The 23,955-nt window shown below is 46.1% G+C and overlaps 1 protein-coding gene across 1 annotated transcript in view; it reads right to left on the bottom strand.

The window, feature by feature from the left end:
• The window catches only part of LOC116826200 (C3 and PZP-like alpha-2-macroglobulin domain-containing protein 8), a 166,580-nt gene that overhangs the window by 6,912 nt on the left and 135,713 nt on the right, over positions 1–23,955 (bottom strand). Inside the window, 6 exon segments of the mRNA XM_032782775.2 lie at positions 9,305–9,379; positions 11,115–11,327; positions 12,125–12,235; positions 12,324–12,429; positions 13,272–13,346; positions 20,392–20,479. Of these exon segments, the coding sequence (XP_032638666.1) occupies positions 9,305–9,379; positions 11,115–11,327; positions 12,125–12,235; positions 12,324–12,429; positions 13,272–13,346; positions 20,392–20,479 (668 nt within the window).

Genomic DNA, 23,955 nt, shown 5'->3' with positions numbered 1-23,955 from the left:
AAAGGAAGGAGGGCCTGGGGAGCAAACGGCAGCCTGCAGAAGGAAGATTGGAAATCAGATATCAAGTGTCCACCAAATATCACGCAGGACCCAAGATCTGGTGTTAGTTTAGCTGGACGAACAACTATGACAGCTGGAAGGCTACGATGGGGTTGCGAAAACGGCGGCTGAGAAAAAATTTGTCAGAAAGTCGAGGAATCCAGGGAAGGGATTGGTACGTGCTCCTCAGCCCCGGGCGCACCTATCAAAAATTTGACTTGAGGTACAACATCACCGTCCGCCTTGCAAACCACGAGGACAAGGCAAATAGAACAATTAGCACCCGCGAGGGCAAACACCGCCGACAAAAAGTTCGGTGCGTTGGCGATAAACGCACCGACCGTGCATCACAAAAGTCTGGCGCCCCTCCCAACTCAGTCTTTCGGCCCAACAAGTCCATGCGTTTGGCCTCCCTGGACTTTGGCGCGGGGGCTTGTTGGCCGTGGCGCTCTCGCTCGTTGAGTGACTGTACCACCAACGAGCAAGGGGCTGGGTGCACATACAGGTATTCGTAACCCTTGGAAGGCACCATGTATTTTCTTTCCACCTCCCTGGCTGTCGGTGGAATGGAAGCCGGAGATTGCCAGATGGTGTCGGCTCTGGCCTGGATGGATCTGATGAACGGGAGGGTCACCCTGGTAGGTGTTTCTGCTGAGAGGATCCTGACCACTGGGTCCTCCACCTCAGGAACTTCCTCCACGGGAAGGCTGATATTTTGGGCTACGCACCGCAAAAGATCCTGGTGCGTCCGCAGATTGATAGGGGGAGGCCCCGACGAGGATGTGCCCGCTACCGCCTCATCCGGGGAAGATGATGACGACAACCCTGGGACGAGCGGGTCCTGGACCGAAGCTTCATCCGGATGGACCTCCGCCTCCAGAACATCGTGTTGTTCTGGAGCCTGTATAGCACCCGCCTCCGTATCAGCAGGGGGTGGTCTATGAGTGTGGCCTCAGGTGCCCGGTGTTCAGAATGACCTGAGCATGATTGACCCGATGGTTCACCCTGGGCTTGGTGGTAGGCCCAGGGTGTCCAAAAGGACCACTGCGGTGGCCCCTGGTCCTGATGGGCCTGAGTGTCTGATCCTCCATAGGATGCACTATTCGCGTATGGGGAGGCGGACGTGTGACGAGATGGCCACGGGGGAGCTGAAGCAGACTGGACCATATCTTTGCGTCCATAGTAGCTGTCCCTGCGCGGTGCCGGCGAACGGTAGCGGGAGCCGTCGCAGTATGGAGAGCGGGACCAGGACCTACGACCAGCGCGGTGCCAGGAGGTCGACCGGTGCCGAACATCAAGATGCCTGGATCGGCTGCGAGAGGCTCGGCGGTGCCAGGATCTGGAGCGGTGCCGACAGTACGACGGGGACCGGGACCTCGTCCGGTGCCGCGAATACGACTGGCACCGGGATGGAGAACGGTGCCGGGACTGCGAGTGGCGTTGGGATTGTGAGCGGTGCCGGGAACGCGATCGGTGCCGGAGACAGGAACGTTCACGGGATCCCAAACGAGATCGGTGGAGCTTCTTGGTGCCCGGGGACGATGGTCGCACCATGGCAGGTTTGCCCAGCGACTGAATGACCCGCACCGGCAGTGCCGGGGGTTGAGGCAGCTCAGGCTCTGTAAGAGCTATGAGGTACCGCGCAGTGGAGAAGGTCTCCGGCGTGGACGGTATGACGAGCTCTACCACAGCGTGGGCCGGGGAGCTGGTCAGCACCGGACTCGATGGCTTCTGAGAGGCCGCAATCGACGGTGCAGAAGCAGGCGGTGCCGGGCGATCCGACCTGGAGCTGCGCTCTAACTGCGGTGTGACTGAAGGTACCGCAGGAGCCTGGAGTTTCTTGCTCATCGGGGAGAGTGAGCGGCGCCGGCTGGAGGACTGGGCCGGTGACGGGAGGTGCCGAGGCATCTTCGCCGGTGCAGGAACGGATGAAGCACTTGTTCCCAGTGCCGGAGATGGTGCCGAGGATGGAGGAGTTAGAGCTGCCTCCATCAAGAGTTGTTTTAGGCGAGAGTCCCGCTCTTTTCTGGTCCGGGGCTTGAACGCCTTACAAATACGGCACTTGTCTGACAGATGGCCCTCGCCAAGGCACTTTGAACAGGAGTCGTGCGGGTCTCCTGTGGTCATCGGTCGGCGGCAGGTCACACAGGGCTTGAAGCCCGGTGAACCGGGCATGGGCCCTGGTGCCGGGGGAGGAGAAGGGGCGAACCCCCGATCCTCTTAAACTATATACACTAACTACAACTATACTAACAGTAATTAATAAAGAACTAAAGAAAACTATGTACACTAAGAAGCTAAAGCACGAGTGAATCGGGAGGTGGAGATCAGCTAAGCTGCGCTCCACTGTTCCAACGACTGACACGGGCGGTAAGAAGGAACTGAGGAGCGTCGGGCCGGCAGGGTATATATCAGGTCTGGTGCCACTCCAGGGGGCGACCTGCCGGCCCACCGAGTGTTGCTAGGGTAAAAGTTTCTCCGACGAACGTGCACGCGGTGCGCGCACACCTAACTGGAATGGATATGAGCAAGCACTCGAAGAAGAATATTTTGTTTTATTTAACAGGAACCCTCTCTCCAAGGCCTTTGAAAAATGTTTGTACTCCAGAAATAACAATCTTGAAGGCCTTTTCCTACCACCTTCCACACTCTCCCAGCAGCATGCTCAGCCCAAAGGCAAGGGACCACTTCCCTGAAAGGAGAATCAGTCTCCACGCTCACTCTTTCTTGACCTCCTCCATAGGAGAACCTGCCAGATCATGAGATCGTTCTATGAATAGATGAGTGCTGTCCACCAGAGATGGAATTAAGATCACAGTACTCACTCCTCCTAGGAATGCAGCATTCAATTCAAAGCAAAGATGAAAGGCCAATGTTTCCTGTTACACACAAACTGCTCCCTCATCTCCAAATGTTTGTGCCTCAGCCAATGTTTGCTGCACACTGATGGGATGAAAGTAAAAAGTGGCCCCTGGCCAACCCAATCAATCCTAACCAGTTAGTGCGCCTGCAAAGAATGTTCCAGCCAGCTGGTGTCATGGTGTGGCTCCATGGGGAGCCGACTTCATTCCTGAACTCTGGAGCTGGCTGAGAGGCAGTGTCTTCAGCACCTGGGGCTGGGAGGTTTTATAGCGGCATCAGTGGGCTTTGGAAGCAGCCCCAGACAGCCCAGCTCCAGCAGAAGGAGGGTCAGAGCTGCAGAGGCAGGGGACCCCTGGGACTCATAGAACTACCCTTGTTACTTACTTTACATCAACGTGACAAGCAACGTAGAAAAACCAGTCAGCCAGAAATGGATGCTAGGTACTTACAGCCAGGTTTGCAACAACGACCCTGACGCAAAGAGATTACATTTTAAAATAAAAGAGTATATGGCAGGGAGCTGAGGGACAGGACACACTAATGGAGCATGGAAGGTTAGGCGGGTCTTGGCGGATTCATGCTGTTCATTTAGATTTTCTTCCTACGGTCCAATTTGTCAGCAGTTCCCTGAGGGAAGTAAGGTGATTCAAGTGTGAATGTCATTCCCTAATGCCTACCCCAGACAATTCTTGCAATTTTCTCCAACATAAGAGAAAATATCTGTGAGGCAGGGATGATCCATCTATTCATGTGCGCCAGTCTGCAAACACATTTCTTTTCTAAAACATAGCAGAACAACAACCCTGGTCCTATCACATTATTAGCATCAGCTCCATGGCTTGGGACAGTTACTACACAAGACAGGATCTGGTGATGCACAGGAACTCATTCTCTGGCTTCTCAAGACCACACATTTGCTGGGGTAGTGCAGCTGATGGGTTTATTGAGGGGACGATCGTACTCATGTAAGCAGCTGTTACCACATCAGGAATTCCACTGATGTGAATGGGACTGTACTCCTGTAAGTACCTTTGCCAGAGTGAGCCCAAGTACATTTCCAAGTTCCCCACCAAATGAGCTGACAGGGAATTGGGTCACATTGTTTCTATCGCTGTGGTAACACAGTCAAATGCTAATAGTGAAATTATCACTCAGGGCCAAATGGAGTCTGCACAAGCGATACAGCAAATGCACAAGGACTGCAGATAATATAAACGCCACGAAGCTCTGCAATAAAATGGCACTTCCTGGTGATTAAGTCTGTACTGAGTCCATTCTCCCCTACCCACCTGAAACTTGATTTGGCTCCTGGAGTTTTAAATCCCTTTAGGAAATCACAGATTTAGACACGGATCATCTGAACTTGCACTAGAGCCCCACAGCACCTGAACCGACTTAAACCAATCACATCCTTCATCACTAACAAACCAATGAGCCCAAATGGGACTGGGGGAAGGGGGATAAGGAGGGATTCATTCACTTGTTTAACTTAATGCGTGGTTGGTTGGCTGACCTAAGATGAGCCCAGTGGATTATTTAGAGTCACATGCTATTTGCTTTTCCCGAAGCAGGATTTAGCTTGTTTTATTTTAAAACGTTCGCTCTGCCATGACAGCTCAGTGCTTTCCAGGAGCTTCCTGCTTCTTACTGGAATAACCAAGGCACCTGGAGATCCTGTGACACAGTCAGACGCAATTGTTTGTGTTTTAATGTACCTGTGCCTATGGTGAGCAGAGGGGTGCACATTTTAGACATTCAAATAAATCAGACACTTGGCACAACAGACCACCACTTTTGCCTTAGTCTATAGATCATGTGGCCAGCAGTACCTTTGTCAGTAGTATAGTGACACAGCAATGTCACTATAGCTAAAGTTGTGTCACAACTTTTGTATAAAGGTCAACCTAAGTCCTCCAAAAATCAACATGCTTAGATCCTTTTAGAATTGGTTTGTCTCAGGAGAGTGCAGAGTATGACTAGTGACCCAAACTAGGAGTCATTAGATCTAGGAGTTGCAGAGATATAAGTACCCAAAATATAGCCATTTTTCAAAAAAGTTTTTAGGCTGATTTTTTTGTGGAGAGTTAGAACAGAGCCAGCACTAGGCATAAGCAAACCAAGCAATTTCTTAGGGCCCCAAGCAGCTCAAGGGGGCCGCCTATTCACTTTTTATGATGTGTTGTGGTGAGGGGTCCCAAAAATATTCCTGTTTAGGGCCCCAATGAGCTAGCACTGCCTCTGAGTTAGAGGCCAAACTATTGCACTGATGTGGATCAAAATCCACTAGGTTTTACCCAAGGTAAAGCAAGGCACTCACTAAAACTCTGGGGGACCCAAATTGAGAATGATATTTAAAAAAATATACATTTTTTACAGTCTGCATACACCAATGCAGAAAAACAGCTAGAGGGTTTCCCACCATCTGATGTTTTAAATCTCAACTCTTGTAAGTGCTCTAAAATCTAAATGATTACTTGGATTACTTTGAAATTTGGTGTGTCTCACTGTGGCATGGGGTAACATTAGTAATCCAAATTTGGGGTCATTTGGTCAAGGGGCATCTGAGTTACAGGTGTTCCCAAAAATGGTTTCCTTCTGCTGCCTTGCACTGTTAAACTGAGAGGTACTATTGACTTGATAGGTTTCAGAGTAGCAGTCGTGTTAGTCTGTATCCTCAAAAAGAACAGCAGTACTTGTAGCACCTTAGAGACTAATAAATTTATTTCAGCATGAGCTTCCGTGAGCTACAGCTCACTTCTTCAGATACGTCCGAAGAAGTGAGCTGTAGCTCACAAAAGCTCATGCTGAAATAAATTTGTTAGTCTCTAAGGTGCCACAAGTACTCCTGTTGTTTTTATTGACTTGATGAGTCACAGACCTCGTTGAGACTGATGGCTCTGCACTAACCCTTCCAGTAACACAACTTAGGATACGTGAATCACAAGCGCCCCATCCTCTCCCCAAAAGAAAAGGAATTTTGGACAGAGTGGCCAGAAGTCGCTATAATGTGAGAGTCACGGGTGGCAGTTTTATTTTGGGATGAATGTAATCAAAGTATTCAGGAGAAAAAAAAATCAGACATGTGAATGCTTCCTGGGAGGAGAGGAGTATTAGGGGGCAGAGGAGTAGGGGAATAGAGGGATAAGGGTTTGGGGCTGCAGTGAGGAGAGGGGGAATAAAGGCAGATGAGAGGCAGGGCAGAGGAAAGAGGTTGTTGGCTCAGGTGAGTGAGGCATGAGGCCCATGCACCCTTAACTCTGCCCTCTTTCAGCATTGCACCAATTTGCCCTGTAGACACATATACCTTTTACTCTACTAACCCAACAGTTGCTGAAATGTACAAGCTCTTCATCTTCTTTTACAACCTGTTATTCTCAGCCACAGGATTCTACCTAACACTACTAAAGGATAAAAAGGAAAAACAAAAAACAAAACAAAAAAAGGTTGCCTATGCCACCTTCCTGGTGCACCCTTCAAGCAATGTCTCAATATATACACAGCACATAGTATGAAAGGTTAATGTGACTATAAGATGCAGGGGGTCCACATCCTGGTTTACACTCACACATGTCCAATTCACCAGAAAGAATGCCACACAGGTACAATTTATGAACCACTTCACAGCCATTTACTCACAGGATACCATATCAACCTACACTTTCACTTACTCATAATTAAAGCATAAGAGTCCTTTTATATTTCACCTCACTGCTGACAATATCCTTTGTAATAAAAGCCTTGTGCCCTGCTACTGACAAATTCTCCAAAATTTTGCAAAGAAATGATGCATACTGCATCCTGAAGGTGCACACTTATTTCTTCCCTTCTTCACATACAAGAGGATGCAAAACATAGATCTCCTCTCATCACAATCATAGCTCTGTCACACACCTCAAAGTAGTCCACAGATCTCGCAAACACACCTTTACCAAGCAGAGTTAACTACTGCCTGCACTATTTAGTACAGCTTCACCTGACACCAACTACACTCATATTACCTGGAGTTCATGCAGATAACAAATGTTTATAATGTTCTCACACCGCAGCTCACTACTGACAATACTCTTTGTAATAAAATCCCTTCCCCTGCTAATTATATAACAGACAATTCTGCAATGAAATGAAGAATACTGGATCCCGAAGATATACATGCAGCTCTTCCTTCTGCTCACATGCATCAGAGTCCAAAACATATCTTGTCATATCATAAATCACAGCTCTGTTACATGCCTCAAAGCAATCCACACATGTCCTCATATCACAGAGACACTTTTACCAATGAGATGAGGGACAATGGGTTAGCATTCATGACGCATCTCCCGAAAGTAACCAGTTGCAGCTTGTCTGCAGTCTGAAGAAATGGATGATCCAATGAGCAGATGGAATTCGAGGATTACAACACTCGGTCAACCTATCAAACAAGTTCCAGACAATGATTCTGAACCAGTTTTGTACAAGAGAAATTGAATTTGTGCTGCTGCAGAATTTTGGTGGTGTTTTCAACACAGTCCACTGTGTCAATGTGGGCAGCCACAAACCATGACAATTGTTGAGGACTGCAAAATGACTCAACTTCCTAGAGATCTTTGTGCCTTTAATACTGCTGATAAGAATGCTGGGCTTGGCTTGATTGGCTTGCATATGCCAAATAAACAAACCAAGGAGACTCTACCACTGCCTCCACCATTTTGTGTAGATATGACTAACACACTGACTGCACATGGAGTGCAAATAATTCCCATTGGCTACTGCCAGCTCCAAGGGACCAGAAAAAAGGTAGGTAGCAGGGGCTATGTTCCCACCCGCCTTTTTTGTCCTTCAATAGATGGTGTCTTGTGGGTGAGAGTAAATGGGCTGTGAAAGGAGATGAAGAACTTGTACCTTTCAGCAACTGTGGGGTTATCAGAGTAAAGGTATGTGTTAATGGGGCATATTGGGGCATTTCTTGGTTTTCAAAAGTCTGAATTTTGCTCAACACAGTATTCTGCAAAGCAATAACATACCATCAAGGAACCTTAACTCTGCATTAACATAGTTGTTTTTCTTTGCCATTAAATAGAATATGTTTCAGTGGTTTTTCCTTGTGTGAATGTTTTAAAGGATTCAGATGCAATTGGAAGAAAGATACAGAGCAGACCAGATTTACATGGCTTAGAAAAACACAAGCATCCATCTCACTTACTCTTATGGAGAATCAATTGATTTATGCACTACCGAAATCCAGAGAGAGAGAGAGAGAGAGAGAGAAAGAGCGCGCAAGAGCGAGAGCATGACACACACTGACTATATCAGTTTGCAACTCCCCAGGTGAGGTCACCTGTGGGAACACTCAAAACAGAATATCCACCATGTTTATATATTTTGAAAGGCTGCCCAGTAGCTTTTGCTGAGCAGAGGAAGGAAGGGCAGGGAACACGAGAGGGCTGCATATATTCTGGTCTGAGCCTCAGTGTCAGGAGAACATGGAAGAGGGAGGGGGACACAGCTTCTGTCTATTTACTTCTGACTCTACAGAAACTATTTGTTTTGCTGATTTGTTGGGGGAGTTTGAGCCCAAGGAAGAATTGTTGAGTGGAAAGCAACCAGGAAAAATCCAGTCCCGTTTATTTACTAGAAATGCTGTGAAACAACTACTCTATTGACCCACCTCCAATGCTTCCTCACAAGATTTATTGTAACTCCTGAGCAAGTTTGACATATGAATCTTGGGGGGGCGGGGGGGGACTTCCCCTAAATAAAAGCACCAACTGAAATGAGCAGCCAGCTTCCTCAATTCATTCAAACCCAGTAAACTGGCAGCTCCTTCTCACTCCCCTTCACCTTGCACTTAAGGCCATTTACCCCAGATAGAGGCTTTAATAACAGGATTAGAGCAGCCATCTGAAAAGTTTAACAGAATAGTTAAGGATAAATTTGATTCAGCTGCAATCTACAGGGTTCCTGCAAATGGTCCAGCTGGCACCAGGTCCCCCTGACTCATTTGCTAGGACAAACTACACCAGTCTGATCTCAAATGGGAAGTTTTCAGTTTAACAGTGCTAATGAGATGCTATGACAGCTGCTTAATACAAGCTCCCCATATCCCAGGGTTTGGCATTCACCTGCCCCTCTCCATACATAACTAGCTGCCATTAAATCTCAGGCTCCCATGTGCACTGGAGGCAGCACACAGCACATGTTCATTTTTTCAAAACAGGACAAGAAGAGCTAGGCTCACATTCGTGCATTCATTTGGCTTAAATTCTCCTACCTTCTTGCTTTTTCTAACTTTCAGATTTTCTACCTAGTTTTTGCTTTTTTTTTTGCAAAATGCAAAAAAATTACTTGAGTCACTTATTCTTAGTGATCAGCTTTAAACTCAAAGAAAAAGGGGTCTTAGATCAATCTAAAGACAAGACAATACCTGCAGGAGTTAGCTGAATGCTAGGCAGCTCAATTGCATGGAAATGTGTTTCTCTTTCTTCTGGCAAATTCTTGGCTGTAGAAGAAAATGATACAATTGCCACAATGTTGGTTACAGAACTGCTATAAAATGTTTCAGTTCCCCATGATTAAGGGCGGAGAAAGTTCTGGATTTTTTTTTTTAAATTGAAGGCAGTGTCTGGGTAAATGTTCAAATTTCACAGAATATGCATGGCTGCCAAGTCCACCCCGAACTGTTGCAATTTTCCACCAGAGGGGAGTTGGCAGTGGAAATTTCCATTTCTGCTTCCTCTCTGAGGCTGTGGCTGCTTGTGGACAGTTAGCGGGCCAGCCCTAACCTATGGAGTGTAGAGACGACAACAGGATGTCTCACTAACAAACCAAGGTGAGGAACACCACCTGGGTGTGGAGTGAGAGCCAGCTCAGCATGTGCAGATGAACCCCATGGTGCCAGCCCAGCCCAGCCCACGGCAGGGATTGGAGCCTGGCTCATTCTGGCCCAGGTCGCCCCTGCTGCTTCCTCTCTGCCCTGCTGTGGCCCTCACAGCCCTTGGGGAGACACCTCAGTGCCATCTGGAAAGGAGCTGAGACTGGAATCAATCCCCACACTGTGACCAGCACAGTATTCAGCACCGCCACCACGTAGAACACAAGCAGGTGTGTGTGGCGGGGAGGGGGTTGTCACGGTGTGAGGGGGCCCTGCCCTAAGGGGATAGGGCTGGTGGGATGGATCCACCTCAGCTCCTAGCCAGCTGGCACAGTGGTGTCTCTCTAGGGTTGCCAACTCCAACTGGATATATTCCAGGAGGTTTCATCATAATACTTAATCTTTAATTAAAGATTAATCTTTAATTCCTGGAGAGTCCAGGACAATCCTGAAGGGTTAGTAACCCTATGTCTCTCCTCCAGGCCTGCAGGGGCCACAGTGAAGTGGGCCAGGCCAGGGCTCCTAATTGCCATGTTGTCAGTGCTGACCCGCTCTCCCCGCTGGGCATACAGGAAGCAGCAGTTGGTAGCTAGTGCTGAGGGTGAAGCGAGCCAAGCCCTGATCCTTTGCCCAGGCAGGACTGGGCCAGACCAGATGGCACCATGTGGTTGAATCTACACACAGTTGGCTCTCTCTGCTCATCCAGGTGGCGTTCATCACCCTGCCCATTGTTGAGAACACCCACCTGCCCATCACCCCCACCACTTCCCTGCCCGCCTCTAGCATGGGCGTGGCCTGCTAATGCCCCATGAGCAGCTGTAGCCTCAGTGGGGAGGTAGAAGCAGGGGTATCCATCTCTGCTTCCTCACTGTTGGAGAACAAAATCACAGTATTGGGCTAATTTGGGGATTTCTGTGCAGTCCATGAAACCACGATTTTCACAGTGCCCTACCCATCATCCAGCACAGTTCATCAAATTGCCACACTGCACCTGATGAAAGCACATGGGAAATCTTTCAGAGATCTCTCACAGGGCTCATTTATATCTGGAGACATCACTCTGGATGAATATAAAAAGGAGCCACTGAAATTTCTTGAGGTTCTTTTTGACTGGTTCTTTTGTCCTTGAGATATGCAAACCCAACTGTGACCACTTCACCACAGCAGGAAACTGCTAACTCTACCAAATGCAAGGACCAGCTCATGTGTAGCAGGACAGGGAGCTACCTTTTCACTTTTGGAGACACAGTTCAAATCCTCCACTTGTCCACAGACAATTTAATCAGCAGACTTTGTTCAGGAGAGGTTGTGGACTGCCTTGGCTAACTTGTAACACCAGAACAGGAATCTGAATGGAACTTACAGGCAGAACATTGAGACATAGGGATCTGCTCTATCCTTGTATTATTCCTGCAGGATGCTACCTCCATCTGGCAATGGTTCTGATAAATTATCCCATCTGATCCACACACTGGCTCCCCATCATAGCCACAGTCCCGGGAGCACATGCACTGCTCAAAATACTCATCTTCTAAACAGCCAAAAACATTGTTGCACGGCCCAGAGTGAACAAAACCTGAAATGGAAGCAGGAACATCAGAAGCAGAGGGAAGAGGATATTTTTATAGTTTTTTTCCTTGTGCTTCCTAGACTGTAATAAAAATTCCGTTCAGCTTCTCAACAGGAGTTTATGAATTTACTGAAGCTGTGGGAATAGACCAGCCGCTCTGGAAGAGCAGCAATGGCTGTAATACTTCATCTCTGTATACAGTACATCTGCCCCCCTCCTCCCCCCACACACCAATTTGTGCATCACACGAGACAAAGAAATAGTAGTCTTGGAAGAAGTTATTGTCAATGGCGGACACATGAAACTACTCTGTCTTGCTACATAATTAACTTGTGGAACTCTCTGCCAAAGCTGTTACTGAGGTCAAGACCTTACGATAAAAAATCGCAACGTTTATATGAATGAATAATAGCAGCAACCACAATTAAGATAAAAGATTAAGAAAATTATAAGGGACATAAGGCTTCATTTTCAGTGCATAATCCAACCAATAACTGACAGATCAGGAGGAAACTTCCTTCATTAGAAGATTATTCCATAATTGTACATTACTTGCTCTTCTGAAGCAATATGTACTAGCTACTGATGGTGACAGAAGACCAAATTAAATGCATCACTGGTCTGATTTACTGTAGTCATTTCTATGCTCATCACAGGCATTTAAAAACTACCCACTACTGAAGCCTCTAGACATTGAAATAAATCTCTTTTTAAAGCCTCCATTCTCAGTTCTGAATTCCCAAGCTATACACCTTTTGGATTCCACTTTCAGAGATTGTCAGCTCATCTTTGCTGCAACTTACCAACCCAGTGGTTGGCTGAGCTTTCCACCTCATTGCACGTTGGCCCATCACAGAGCTCCCGAGCCAGGGGGCTGTTTTCACTCACATTGTAGAAACGAGTCGCTTCAAAAGCTACAGAGCAGCAAGAATGACAAATTATAAACAAGCCGTGCGGCTAGGGCTTTAGCACTAGCAAAATCCAAAGACAAACAGCACATACCTGGTTCATAGTAATCATACACTTTGATGGGGACAGGGGCAGTTTTCCCAACTACATACTCTCTGAAGGCTTGAAATTTTACACAGGTCATGCACTGGCTAGGAATCTGCACAAAGGGCACAAGAGTTTTAGTTTAACATAGTCTGCAAATCTATAAGTCAGTAGAGTAAGCCAACTGCTTACTGCTATACAGTGTGCACCATTTAACTCAACTCTCACTCTGCTAGATACCTGCACTAACCAAGGTACCTTCCAATACCAAGCTGTTTACTGTGCTGAGACAAGTGTGGCATAGATAGATAGATAAATAAGATACAGGTCCAGCTGAGTTCTGTGTAAGGCACATCCTGCACTGGGGGCAGTGTGTTGGCGACACAAACTCAGCCTGGCAGCTGAAACCCAAGCTGCATTCTCTGGCTTGTGCATCAGCATCATCAGTCATAAACTGTTCTGCAAATGGAATTTAGTTAAAGATTCTGTTGCTTATGAGCAAGGCAGAAAAGACACCAGCTCCCTCTCCCAGGTGTGCACTGATTTGCAGGTCCGACTCTGAATACTCAGTGCAAATGGACCGGCGAGTAAAGGTCCTTTTTTAAATAGTCCTTTTGGTGATTCTAATGGTGCTTTAATGTCAGATTATCTTGTGGTTAAAGCATAGGATTGGAACCTAAGGGAACTGGGATCTATTTTGACCTCCTGTATGGTCTGGGGCAAGTCACCTCCATCTTTTGTGCCTTAGTCTACTGCCAAAAATGTGGCATTATGGCTGCCTGCCTCAGAAGGGGTTCATGAGGCTTGCCAATTAAAGTTTGTACTGAGATCCTCATCTAAAAGGAGCTACCAAAGCCAAAGTATTCGTTATTGTTTTATTTAAGCCTGATCCACTGATCATTTCACCCTCCTTATCCTAACATAGAAAAATAATAAAGTCATACACAAAGTCATTACCTCATCAAAATAAAAAAGGATTTTTCTTCCATCAACTTCATATCTTTTTAATCCAGTTTGCTTGTTCATTAATAACTGGAAGGAAATTAAGAGGTTTATCATAAACTCATATCATGGAAAATATTTTGCAGTCAACAGAAAAACAAAGCTTTCAAAGTGCTTAGGAAACACCTGATCAGAACCTAAAGAAAACACAACTTCTCTCTGTTGGAAAATTACCTCGGAGGATGAGGTGGTGGTGGTGCAGCAATCAGGGTCACAGGAGGAAATTAAGTTTGTGTTTTTCTGATGCGATCTGTCTATGGTGTGAAGTGTCCTGTGAGGTGCAACATGTTACGGTGCAGCACTTGCTAGTTACTGGGGGCCATGCTTATCCCCACAGGAACTCATCTAATATTTCATCCATAATCTAACTGAGTAGCTCCTGAATTATTTTCAGTACCAAGGCTCAAGCAGGACCCGAGGCACCCCAAAACACTTGCTAGAGTGCAGTCTCTTGTTTACACTTCCTCAGTCTGCCAGGGAATTATGCTGATGGACTGCACTGGGTATTAAAGGCCCCCTCCCACCATTGCTGCTAGCTCAAACAACTCAAAACATTCTTCTGCCAGGAAAATTAATCCTTACATTTGAAAAGAGCAGCCATCTGAAAAAGTCCTTGGCACCCTCCCTTGAGATAAGGAGGTCAGGCCAAGCCCCTACTATTCACCTTCTCTACCTCTGGAGCCACAAGGAATCACAGTACACATTGTTTTAGTCAGGCACCTATGCTTATTCTGCACATGCTCATCAATTACTGTACTGTGATGATCTGCACACACTGGGGATTTCAGAGCAAGACCCACACCTACAGTGCTGGCTCCCTGAAATCCACTTCATCTGGTGTTCATCAGTGTCTCCAGAGCTGTTCTCCCTGTGCTGTGAGTGCAGCAGGATTACTACCCTTATGGAAAAGTTCAAGAGAATTTATCAGAAAATAACATGACTATTGAATGAATTCCACAGAAACAGATAATTATATCGCTACTACAGAATGCTATAGGATACCTCAAAGGTCCATAGAAAGGGTCTTGCTCCCTATTAAATTCTATAGGTTTTTAAAACCATTTCTAATTAGATTCCTATTAAATCCACTGGCGTGATGTCCAGTGGATTAGAAGAAGCCTGGATGCTTGGGTTCTATTCCCAGCTGTGCTCTATGTGATTTTAGGCAACTCCCTTAACCTCTTTGTTGACCCATTTGTGATATGAAAACAGTATTTTTCATACAACTCTTAAAATACTAATCCCAAAGTGCTTTGAGAACCCAGGATTAACACCCAATGGAGAGGAGGGCAAGGCATTATTATTAGTTGTTAAGAGATACAATGTGGGGCTAAAAGCACATGCACTGTAATTCACCCAACCTGCTACTAATATTTTTAGCTGTGAATTTCTTTAGTGTGCTGCTCAGAGCTGTAAAACCCTGCACACAGCTTCCTGCTATTACTATAACAAGAAAAGGAACATGTGTTTAAGTCCCACACAATATGGAAAGGGCCAATTTAATTTGTCCGTATAATTTTAGGGGCCTGGTGGTGGCTGTTATTACTCAGCTATGGAGGGCTGCAGACAGTTCTTTTATGAGGGCTCGGTGAGACTGGCGCCACCGGCAAATGCTCTGCTCAGCTAAAGTTGCATTTTTTTGGTGAAGTTTCATATGCCAGCCTGTGGTGACCCCGACCTTGTCGACACCAAGCACTATTAGGAGGATTTGTGGCTACACAGTAAGGGGGGCTGCCTCTTCATTAACCATCACCATCCCTAGAGCTCTGTGGGAATCCCCTCTGTGCACACTATTCCCTTATGAGTGCAAACACCTAATGAGGAAACCTGATTTATAAAAACCCCTAGAACATGGTGGTGAGTGCATGGGATGGGGGAGAGAGTGGGAGCAGCAAGAAAACATATAGATAGAAATGTCTTGGGTCTCTAATGACAAATAAAGTGGTGTAAATGAGAGGCACATTTGGGGCTGTGTGTTAAAAAGAGCAGCCTCCTTTTGTAGGCACAATTTGCATGCACATTTCGTGTCACAACTGAACTGCAAGTGCATATCTGTGCAATGCCTCCAAGTGCTACAGGTGTGAATTGAGATCTCCACCTACAGTTCATTTTTGTGGGTGCAAATTGCACCTGCAGAAAGGGAGGCTGGGCCACAGACCTTTGCAAACTGCTCCTGAAGGAGTTATATCTTCTAGCTGAATGACTCCTATTATCTCCAGTGGGAATCACTCAGCTGCAGCCCCACAGAGGACTCTGGGAATGGACTGCTCAGCACCTTTTCCCATACAAACAACTTTTTCACCAGACAGGAAGGAGTGCTGTCTGCAGAGCGTTTGGTTCACAGAACTTGCAGACTGGTTGAATCTGAATCAGCTCCTGGGCAATAAGAACTTGCAAATCGCAGTGCCGCTTCCAAAGGCAAGAGGATGGAGCTGCAGGGAGTTAAATCTCTCTCAGCATAGATGATGCATGTTCTGGGTGCTCCAAGGGTTCACTCTCCCCCCGCACCCCAAGCAATGGGGAAAGAAAATTCTGTTACTCTATGGAACCAGAGTCTTAAAGGGCACAACCCTCCCTCCACCCCCAAAAAAAAACAAACAAAAAACCAGACCACTGGTGAACTGAGATCCTTTCCTGACTCCCCTCCCTAACAGAAACTCTGGGGGCACTGGGAACAGGGGAGATCAGATAAAGGGAGATGGGAAAGGCCACCACAAACATTTGTTTATAGGGAGGAAGCAAAGACAGACTTGTGTGCCCAGTGCTTGGGAAATGCCTGTTTGTGCCTAATGTGTTGGAGAGATCATTCAGCTGTGACAGGGGAGGGATTTAAACTCACATTAATATCTGGGAAGCATCATGTGCATTTAACAATACATCCAGTGTGGGTCAGTCTTTGACCCCTTCTCTACTCTGGCTTGGATATGTTCCGTGTTGTTCTGTTCTGTCCCCCAGGATGCAAGTCAGCATTTGGAAAGGAGGCCTGCGGCACCTCAACATTGGCTAAATGGGACACCCAAATCCCTGAGGTCGCACCTGTCTCAAATATTCTGTGGCAGATTTGTGGTGCAGTGCCCAAAGCTTTTTATGACCACTCACTGAAAGGCTAAGGCCCTTCTGACTCATCCATCATTAAAGCACCCGGGTGCTGAATAGAACAGTTAGCAGATGAAGGATATTGGGGCACAGAGAGAAGTGACCAGCTAAGATCACACAGTGAATCCATGGGGGAACTGGGATTAAAACCTCAGGAGTTCCCGATTCCTAGATCAGTGGTTCTCAACCAAAGGTCCAGGGCCTCCCGGCGGGCTGCGACCAGCTTTCAGTGAGTCCATCAAGCAGGGCCAGTGTTAGATTTGCTGGGGCCCAGGGCAGAAAGCTGAAGCCCCTCCATGCAGGGCTGAAGACTAGGGCCCTGAACTCTGCAACCTGGGTCTAAGGTCAAAGCCTGGGCAATTTATCTTTGGGGCCCCTTGGTGCCTAGGGCTGGACACCACATCTTGTTTGCAACTCCCTAATGCTGGCTGTGGGCTTTATTGTTAGAATGGGTTCCTGTCTGCATCCTGTATCACTTGCCAGACCGGTATTGCCCTGGCCTCTTCTTTTGTCATTCAGTATTGGACCCATTCTACAACAATATGCGTTACCTCACCTTTTGGGGGCGAAGCCAGACCTTTTGGCACCTGCTCCCCTATTTGGTGTAAACATTGCTTGTGCCAATCAGAGGCGAACACACACAGGTTTTGGGGTCTGTCCACTATGACACTTCTGTGATGTCATAGTGGGTATTTTAGGGGTTGCCCTGCCATGTGCAGGCAGAGAGAGGAGAAAACGTGTCCCGTGTATCCCGTGTATGCCGTGTATGCCGTAACCGAGCCTGATCACCTCGAAGCCTCTCTCTCAGCTCACGTGTTTCAAATAGAGCTTCTACGTTTGCCGGTCGTGATGTGTTGGTTTGTATTTGTAAGTATCAGTTATTACTAAATGCTGCATTTTGTTTGTAAATATTGTTAGTAGATATTTTAGGCATTGTGTGTTTTAGGTTTTGTTAACTCTATTAGCTAATCATAAGCTGCTCTCTTACCCCTTGTAACTATCCCCAATAAAATTTTAAATTGATTGATTTTAGTTGTGTGTGTGTGTGTCTGCAGTCTGCCTCGTGACCCATACTCTCCTTGCATCTCTTACCTATATAGTCTGTTGCCACGTGCAGCCTGGTAAATAACAGGCCTGCATTTCCTTTCGCCCCTGCGAATACGTGGCAATCTACAATTTATCTTTGGGGCCCCTTGGTGCCTAGGGCTGGACACCACATCTTGTTTGCAACTCCCTAATGCTGGCTGTGGGCTTTATATGTAGAAAAAAGTTGTTGTGGCGTAAGCAGGCCATGAAGTTTTTATAACTTGTTGGTGGAGTCTTAGAAAAAGCTTGAAAACCCCTGTCCTAGATCATGGTACAAACACTCTGGCATTAACCCACACATAAAAACTACTAGTAAAGCTGGCTTTATTCAGAATGAGTGAAATTCACCCTGAGCAGCGTGCCAGCATGAACCATTAAGTCTTGATGATGTGTATACTGAACAGGCCCTGCGCTGGCCCTCTGTTCAGGAGTGGAATTGTTCCTACTTTAAAGCTCTTGATCTATAGTGTGTGCAGAACAAACCTCAATAATTCATACCCTCCATGTATTAGAGAAACACCTGGCTGGCACAGCCATGAAAGTCTAATATTAGAACACAATTCTCTAGGCCAAAACCATTCTAGGATTAACTAACACAAACCTTGAAGTCTCAAAAAAAAAAAAAAAAAAAGTGTCAGCACCTGAAAACCCCAAGAGGAAAATCCATCCCTGCGGCTCATTCCAATGTTCCTGTGCTGTGGGGAGGTATAGGTTAGGACAACACAGTGTGTCCTGGGTCCTGAGAGCTCTTACTGCTTCTTCAGCTGCATCAGGCCCTACCAAGAATATAAGCAGCCCCTGGGGTTGGCTTCTTAGCCCAATATGCCAGTGCTTCCTAGTATTTCACTCCTTGCTTTTCCTGGACCTCTCTCAGACTCTTTTATACTATTTGCTTTGATTGCCTTTTTCAGTAACATATTCCAAAGATTTAGTCCCATTTGTGTAACGCAATTCTGTCCAGCAGAGGAGTGCTTGCAGTTCACTCCTGGTGTTTGATCACCTCTCCAGTGTGAACAATTTATCATTAGCAACAATCAGTCCCTTCCATTATTTTTGAAACCTCAGAGCCTCCTCTTCTGCAAGGAGACAAAGCCCAGCAACTCCATTTGCCCTTCACAGCTGGTATTCTCTCCATTGATCTGTATGTGCCTCCTTCAAAGTAATAGCCTCCTTTCAGAACAGTATCAGCTCACCTATTCATCATACATCCCTCTGGCTAATAGAGAAGAGGTCTTGACAGTGATTCCAGCTGGGAATGTTTCTATCTGTTCTAAAGCTGCCCTGAGTCTCCTGTTCCTAAGCCAGTTTTCCACCCATATCCTTTTGCCTTTACTTAGAGCACTTCCACAGGAAGTAATCCAAACGTAAACCAAGACCAGCATAGGCCCCTCAGTTATTTCCTCACTATCTTCCACACAGCAATATGGAAGACTCCTGTTGGTGATATTTCCTTATACTGATATGCAGCCTCCTATTACCTATAGACAACATATGTATTACCCACACATCCTCTGCAGTCTGTAAAAAAAGAAGCAGGAGAGGTTCAACATTACTATCTCTATAGCAAGGACTCTAGGGTTCCCCACAATCTGACCTGGGTTTTCCTGCATGTTCTACTCTGCTTTAGGCATTTATGATTGTACCACTTTTTCCCTGCAACAAGAGAATCCCAGACTCAGGAATTAGCCGGTAAGTGAAAGAAAAATTAAATTTTCAAATGCATATTTAAAAACACAGCAGATTGGAAAAGGTTTTGTAAATATGGGTAGCAGGATACAAGTGTGTGCACCCTTGGAATCCCCATTTTCTTTTAAAGTAAATGCTGCATGCATTATAGCACATATATCTGCACAAAAACAAGTGTCCATGCTCCCCGAATGCATAAGAGGTCAAATTCTATTCTCAGATACTAAAAACAAAAACAAAAAAACACAACAAAACAATCTCACTGGCTTCACTGACAGTTGTGCAAGTATCTGAGGGCAAGTTTTGACTCAAACTACAGCCCTCTGAAGATGCACATAATGGCTTCATCTTCACTGTGGGGGGAAGAGGTGCAGTCTCAGCTCAAGTTAACTAACTTGAGGTACAATCCTAGTGAAGACAAGGCAGTATGTAGTCTTCATGTGAGTTAGTAAGTCAAATTAAACTGCTTTGTCTTCATTAGAATTGTACCTTGTTAGTTAACTTGGGTTATGAACACAGCTTTCTCCCTCCACAGAAAAGACAAGGCCATTAAAAGAAGAGGTCTGTTGTATAGAGAAATTCCTGATGAGTTCTTTTGCTGTTTCTCAGCAATAGCATGTTAGTTTCTTCTCTCTCTTCAGATAAAGCATCACTAACAATATAAAAAAGCAATGAAAACAGTGTAATGCTGCAACAAAGCCTAAAGTGAACCTGAAGATTGTAGTTCCTCCCTTCTAGAGGGCTGGCTGGGCAAGAGGCACATTCTGTCCACCTCAGTTTAGCTTGCAATAAACATGATGTTCTCCCAGAAAAAAAGATTCCAAGACACAGAGCCTCCAATGAAATAGAATCCAGATGTTGAAACTAATACAGCCCCTAAGAAGCTATAAACAGCTCCTGTTGGAGCACAGTTTCACTTCAGCTTTTCCAAATGAGTCTCATTTAATTACCATAAACTATGCACAGTAATAAAGGCTTATTTGGCTGACTTAGGTAAATTTGTTAATCTTACTCAGAACATCTGTTTCCCCACTTCAGATAAATATTTTCTGACAACTGAAATCTCCAACCCTCTGATTTTAATTAGATCTCTTCTCACATAATATGGCATTTACCTCCACAAGCACTTCAAAGGGAATCCCTGGTAATGAAAGAGCCAAGGCCAACCCCTAAGCACATGCTCTGCACTCTGATCACAACATCTTACCTGCTCCAGGCTCTCAATATCTGCTCGGAAACCTGAGAACAAGGGCACCTCCAAGACAGCCATGTTTGACGATCCCAAATGAAGCCACCTTCCCAGAGGGAATAAAAAGAGAGGATAAAGTCAGGACCTGAGTTAAAACCATACCTGGAGCAGCTGAGGATGAAGCAGACTTGAAACAGAAGCTTTCAAATAAAAGTTACACCCGGGGTCTAAGAGAAAAGGATATCTAATCCCAAATGAAGGGCTTGCTAAAAGCCACATTCTCTTTAGTTTTATAAATGCTCCTTGTGACAGGTTGGACCCCACTTCTGGGATGCCATCTGATATGCTGGGGTTTAACTGAACCTCCCCTGGACAATCAACCTGGGTTCCCTCTCCCTGCTGTGCTGAATTAGGGTCTCTGGCCTCTTGCAGCACACACACAGGTAGAGCCACGCCCTGCTGCAGACACAGGCTGAAGTCATCTCTGTGCGAGAGGGCTCCCTCCCCCAGCACTCACATGCCCACCCCTTTTGGGAGACAAACCCCAAAAATACGACTGTCTTGCACTGTATGGAAATATTTGTACAGCTTTATTAACTACAAAAGGTGAATTTTAAGTGAATCTAAGATGACAGAACAAAGCAGATTACTGCGCAAATAAAACAAAGTACGCAAGCTAAGATCAATATACTTAAGGTTATAAAATGTTATTTCTTACCCTAAATATTATTTTAGTCAGTCTGCAGAGTTTCTGTGGTTCAGAATTCCAATTATATTTTTCAGACTGGACCCCTGTCTCAGTCTGGACTCCCCCCCACCGCCGTCTTCCCTTCAGGTGGCTTTAGCACTCTTCTTGGGCAAACAGGCCATGGAGAGGAGTCCCGTTTGCTTTCCTTCCCACCCTTAAATAGGATTTACATAAGGTGGGAATCCTTTGTTTCCCAAACTTGCCCCCACCTCTTTCCCTTCCAGTGGAAAGTTACAAAAAGTCCCAGGTAATATTCAGTATAAGGTGACAAGACCATCTGACCAAGTAGTGTCACAGTTAATTCCCCCCTCTGAGCCCCATGCCTCCCAGGAGGGAGAGATTAGTATCTTCATGGTTTTGTTGTTCCTTCCTGATGGCACATCAAATTTGATGGCCTTCTCCTCTGGTGGGTGTCTTCCCAATACACCTCCAGTTGTAGTTGTTACATAGTCCATATTCCTAACTTTAGATACAGACATGATACATGCATACAAATTGGATAGTCACATCCACATCGTAGTCCTCTCTGCTTTTGCTAGCCAAAAATTAAGTGCAGACCAGAGAGCACAGAGATGTGGGAAGGCAGGCAGAAGAGGATGAGGAGAAGGATACAGTCTATCATGGGGCCACTAGACTAATTGGACATCACTGGGCAAGTGCACTGCTGACAGAGGAAAATGGCCCCTTGTGGGAGGAAATACTTCTGCTTCTCCCTCCAGTGGGCTGCTGGGAATGGGTTAAGGCATAAGAAAGAGCCAGGGCTGGCTTTAACAACTGCGGGGCCCGAGTCGAATACCTGGCAGCAGTCTGGGGCTTTGATGGCACTTCAGTGGTGGGGGGTCTGCTCTGGGTCTTCCGTGGCACCGAAGGACCCCCCACTGCCAAAATGCCACCGAAGACCTCCAGAACAACACCCCCCCCATCCCCGCTGCCAAAATGCCACTGAAGACCCCCGGAGTGGACCACCACCAGATGAATAAAAAGAAAATTCAAAAAGGCGCCTAAGGCGCAGGGCCCTCTTAGGCGTGGGGCCCAATTCTGGGGAATCGGCCTAAAGCCAGCCCTGGAAAGAGTAGTGCCTGGATTGGTGACCTTGGCACATGTGCGATGTATATTACAAACAAGAAACAATGCAGAAAGGTAGCTCAGACATGCAGCAGCTCTGTACAGACCTACTTTTGTGGATGGGGGGCATCGTAGGCACTAACTGGGCCTCTGAAACTCTCTCCCCAGCCCTGGACTTAGATATCATGGTAATGGGTAATTAAAAGAAAATATACAGACTTGCTTCAGATAATGCCCATAGCACTTGTGATGTCTTGTTACCCTGGACAAGATAGAAATTCAGCCACCTCTACATGGAATAATTCAGCCTGAGGGTCACCACTTGCCCAACTTCATGATACAATCCGAAGCCCTTACTGAGTGTCACAAACAAACTGCAAGTCTCTGGACTTTATCTGCGGCTCTGTAAATAAAATAGCATGGCCATATCTTAAAGGAAATGCAGAGACACACTGGGCTCAATGTGATATACATGAAAAGTGCCTAAGAGCACATCTACACAGCAAAAAAACCCAGACCAAGCCAAAAAACAGCCCTGCAGCAGCAAGTTCTAGAGTGTACATCAACTGATTTGGTCTTGCGCTATGATGCTAAAAATAGCCTTGTAGACACTCCCACTCAGGCTGGAGCCTGGGCTCTGAAACCAGCGAGGGGGGAGGGTCTACGTCCCCAGGTTTTAGTACAATCAAGAACATCTACACTGCTGTTTTTACCCGTCACACAACACCCATGAGCCAGAGTCAGCTGACCTAGGCTCTGAGACTTGCTGCCATAGGTTTTGTTTTGCTTTTTGCTGTGTAGGCATATCCTTAGAGAGCGAGTCCCATGGTTAGAAAAGAACAGGTAGGACATGGACAGAGGCAATGCCAGCTTCCCCACTGCCAAAGTGCTTTCCCCAGCAGAGGTGACAGGCTGATTAAGCCTCCATAGCCAGTTTAGTCCTTGACTTCTCTGCTGTGTGTGCCAATGATGATACTGATTAGTGCCAAGTGAGATGAGGACACGTAAGACGGCAAATGGCCTTTCCCCAACATGGCCTTTGGGGCTGGAAGTGGTTAATTAGGGTTAAAGGAATTCATATCCCATTACCTGGTCCCAAGCCAGCCAATCTTGCTTATCCAGAACTTTCTATGAACAGTTAGTTAGGAAACCTTGTTCCAAGATGAAGACACTGTTGGCTAAAATTCATTTGAGGGGAAGTGCTGAAGCCCAGTAAACCAAGGGGCTGAACTGAAACACTGAGCTACATCTTAAAGGTGACTGCAGAGGGGAAAGCAAATGGGTGTGTTTTTTTCCCCTTTGCTTTTTATCTTATGAATTTGGATCCTGTCTACTCTGGGGGACTCTATGGTGACTAGAGAATTAGGGACCTATCATCACAAAAAGAGCAAAAAATGCACAATGTGGAAGGGAAGATTTTTAGTCTAGTTAAAATTGGTATTTTGTAAACATCCAGTTCATTTCAATGAATAGGGAAGAGAGTGTCTTTGTTATTATGATTATTATTAATAATTATTTGTACTACTGTAGTATCCAGGAGCATGAGCCATGAACCAGGACTCTGTTGTACTAGGTGCTGTACAAACACAGAAAAAGAAAACACGGTTACTCACCTTTGTAACTGTTGTTCTTCGAGATGTGTTGCTCATATCCATTCCAGTAGGTGTACGCGCCGCGCATGCACGTTCGTCAGAAGACTTTTACCCTAGCAACTCCAGCGGGCCGGCAGGTCGCCACCTAGAGTGGCGCCGCCATAGCGGGTAATATAT

This window comes from Chelonoidis abingdonii, chromosome 11 (genome assembly GCF_003597395.2).
Source record: "Chelonoidis abingdonii isolate Lonesome George chromosome 11, CheloAbing_2.0, whole genome shotgun sequence".
In the NCBI taxonomy this organism is placed as follows: domain Eukaryota; kingdom Metazoa; phylum Chordata; order Testudines; family Testudinidae; genus Chelonoidis; species Chelonoidis abingdonii.
Note: the sequence above shows the minus strand (reverse complement) of the source record. Positions and strands in the feature narration are given on the sequence as shown.